At 31.0% G+C, this 3,735-nt stretch overlaps 1 protein-coding gene across 1 annotated transcript; it reads right to left on the bottom strand.

The window, feature by feature from the left end:
* Positions 1-298: 298 nt before the first annotated feature.
* Positions 299-3,191, bottom strand: LOC11408558 (cytochrome P450 81E8-like). The gene is made up of 2 exons (XM_003611610.4): positions 2,285-3,191; positions 299-1,063 (listed from the first exon to the last, which is right to left on the bottom strand). The coding sequence occupies exons 1-2, from the start codon at positions 3,173-3,175 to the stop codon at positions 455-457; spliced, it is 1,500 nt and encodes a 499-aa protein (XP_003611658.1). The 5' UTR covers positions 3,176-3,191; the 3' UTR covers positions 299-454.
* Between the last annotated feature and the right edge of the window lie 544 nt (positions 3,192-3,735).

Raw genomic sequence — 3,735 nt, 5'->3', positions numbered from 1 at the left:
AAGTGACCAATTTGTTGTAACTTTGTCAAAGCCTGCGTAGATACCACCACCATGTCGTGAGCCCGTGGCCTTCCTAGACACACATGTGAAAGACATTGCCATTTGGCCGATTCTTTGTAGTAGAAGAAAACTAATTGTTTGTTTATTAACTTGGGTAACGACTAATGAGTCGAGAAACTTTAGGTTTGGACGTTTGATCTTGCTACCGATAGAATGAAATTAAACAATGTGATAACTGTAGTATAGTATTCTTTGCTTATTGCATGTTCTCATTGTAATTTATAACCTATCTTCTTGGTTGTGTATAAAACGAAAACATGTTATGTTATCCATGATCATACAAACGAATACACCATATGAGCCTATTTTACACAACTCAGTATTAGAAAATATCTTCATTCAACATGTTTGCATCATGTGCATGTTTTCAACAAATCTCAAACATTAATAAAAACTAAAAAACATCCTTAATCTTCAATGGATGTCGCACTTTACACATTGCATTTAAGGAAGTCTTTTTTCCCACCGTGATCCCTTTTGCTTCAACCATGTCAATTTTTTCTTCACCTATTCGTTTCCACTCAAAACACTGAATCAATAAGCCCAAAGTCAAGCCCACAGTCCTTTGGGCTAAGTTTTCTCCTGGACAAGCCCTTCTACCCAACCCAAATGAAAGTAATTTATTCACCTCACCTTCTTTCTCAAACCTCTCTGGCTTAAAACAAGTAGGATCACTCCACAAATTTGGATCTCTATGAATGACCCAAGCATTCACCATCAAAATTGTGTTTTGTGGGATATTATATCCTCCTAAGGAAAAATCTTCTGATGACAAATGAGGCACTAATAATGGAGCTGCTGCATGTAGTCGAAGGGTTTCATAGACAATGCTTTGAAGATAAGGAAGTTTTGAAATGTCATGCTCATCTACTTGGCGATCATGTCCTATATGGGTGTCCAACTCATTTTTTGCCTTCTTCATTATTTCTGGATGGTTTAGTAAATTGGACATAGCCCATTCTATTGTTACGGATGATGTGTCTGTTCCCGCAAGTAACATAACCTACAAAAGTCCACCAAAATATCAATATCAGTACAAAGAAATGAGGAAATCCTAATTTTACCTTATTTTGATTTTGATGTATTTGTAATTAAGTGTTAATGGGTCCTTTGTACCCAAAAAGCAAGTGTTAATGATTTGGTTTTCCACCTAATTTACGCACATACTTTATTGGCATAGAATGGTCAATGGAAATATAGTCAGCCCTCTTTTTCTAATTTAAAAACTACCTTTATTTTCAACTTCTCATATTAATTAGGATGTAGAGAGGGGGCAGAAAGAAAGAAGAAGAAAAAAACGATATCTTAAGATATGATTAAATTACACCTCCTCTTCTCTATGTTAAAATATAGATGTTCCTCCATTGTTAAACCTTTGCCCATTTTAATATAACTAAACTTTAATATGCTATTTTTTTTTAATCTATTTTTCGATTGACAATATTGGTAACAACGTAACATATTATAAACTATGAAGCAAAATAAGATAACATATAAATAATAAATTTCATCAAAAAAATTGAACAAACGATTAAAATTGATAAATTAAGCTAATTAAAATTAAATTTTACATTATAAAATCTTAAAAATAAAAAAAAATATTTAAATTTAATTATCATTAACAATTCGAGTTATAAAAAAATCCTTTTTAATAATAATAGAAAACTAATTCTACTTTTTGTTAATGCTTGTTATTTTGTGAGGGTACATAAAGCCCTAAACAATATGTATTTGATTTTGTGGTCATGTGAGACTAATTTTTTTCTATCAACTAAATACACAAGAGACAACAAAGTTATTAAAACTCAGTCACACAAGTATATTCGACATGTAACCGTGTAGATTGGTGTTGTGTGGTCACTAACACAAATGCTAGATCCCCTCAAAAAAAAAAAAAAAAAAAATGCTAGAGAGTGACACTTACCTGTAAACCTAGCTATAGTAAATGCTATTCTTATCTTCTTTTCATTATTTTGTTGTTTATACATTCTATCCGAAACTTATCCAGTTAGTAACCTTTAAAAAGTAAATGTATGGATCTGTTCGGCAAAAATTTGTAATGATTGATTTTATAATTGTAATAATCAAATAAAATTAATTAGATAAACTATTCAAGCTCTCCACACCAACAACACGAAAACATATAGTTATTGTTAAATTAATATAAAGAAAAATCATGGTGTATAGCATTTGCAGCAATAGATATATATAAAAAATTACTTACCACCATAAGTCCTTTGATGATTTGGTCCGTATAATATTCGGGTTGTGATTGTTGCTGTGTTAAGAGATGATCAATCATAGTGTTACTATTCCTCTTTCCAAAACGATGTTCATCAATAAGCCCTTGTAAAAATGCATCGGTTCTCTTACTAATCTTCTTAAGCCTCTTTTCCAAACCATCAAAATCAAACCACCTTAAAAAACCCAAAAAATCACCAACGTTGTTAGCTCCTCCTAAACTAACAACCTCTTTAATTATCCCTCTAAACAACCTTGCTTCCTCAACATCACTCACATCACAATCATTTCCATAGTATCTTTTCCCCGACACCATTCTCATTATAGTATTAAATGTCATTTCCGAAAACATAGGTCTAAGTTCCACTTCGGTGAAACCATTGTATGATTTTTGTGCTAGCTTTTGTATTAGTCTCATAATCTCATCTCTTCGTATTTCCAAGAAGGAATTTAAACGATGAGATGAGAGTATTTCAATTGATAATATTCGTCGAAGATTGCGCCAATGGTCACCATAAGGTGATTGTGCTACCGTAGTATTGTTGTAGCCAATATATTTTCCAGTTAAGAAATGAGGTCGGTTCGCTAAAACTATGTCGTTTTTGGTAAAACATTCTTGTGCTATTGTTAACGATGAAACAACAACGACGAGACGAGAACCGAACCAAAGAGAAAAGATTTGGCCATATTTTTGTGATAAGGTGTGGAATGTGTGGTGGAGTGGTTGTTTGAGTTGGTGAAGGTTTCCAATTATAGGAAGACATTGTGGGCCTGGTGGAAGGTTTTTGAACTTTCTTGAAGTATTGAAGAAGACCTTCAAAGTGATGATAAGGAAAAAGAGAGAGATGATGAGTGAGAGATAGAAAGTAGTCATTTTTTTGTTGATTATGGGTAACACGTGTCTTGAGTTTATTAGGAAGGAATGGGAAGTGGTGATCTATATATAGTTTGTCAAGTACAATAATAGTGAATTTTATTACGTATGAGCTTACGTAGTTTTCATACTATTTGAAAGTACGTGTGAGATTTTAATTCTGTAGGGTAGATAAATGTACGTGTGAAATTAATTATGTAGGTAGATAAACATAAATGGGTAGGATAAATATGTTTGGACTGTCAATTTTTTGTTTTATTTTTTAAAAAAAATTCTTCAACTTTTAGTTTTAAAAAAAAATTATATTCACCTTTGGCCCCTTTTTTAAAGTAAACTAATTATATTTTTGAATAAATTTTGCAGAAAAAATTATAATATTATAAGAATGTCTTAAAAAAAATCAGATTTTTTAAACAAAATATGAATTAAATATGATTTTTTTATATTTTTGGCGGTTAAAAATTCATATTTAATTTAGATTTTATTAAAAAATTCTATTATTTTTGGAGTGATTTTTACAATATTTTACATTTTATAGGGACTGAAAGTTGAAGGAAATT

The sequence above is a fragment of the Medicago truncatula genome, chromosome 5 (assembly GCF_003473485.1).
Source record: "Medicago truncatula cultivar Jemalong A17 chromosome 5, MtrunA17r5.0-ANR, whole genome shotgun sequence".
In the NCBI taxonomy this organism is placed as follows: Eukaryota; Viridiplantae; Streptophyta; class Magnoliopsida; order Fabales; family Fabaceae; genus Medicago; species Medicago truncatula.
The sequence above is the reverse complement of the archived record's forward strand: the minus strand, read 5'-3'. Positions and strand labels throughout refer to the sequence as shown.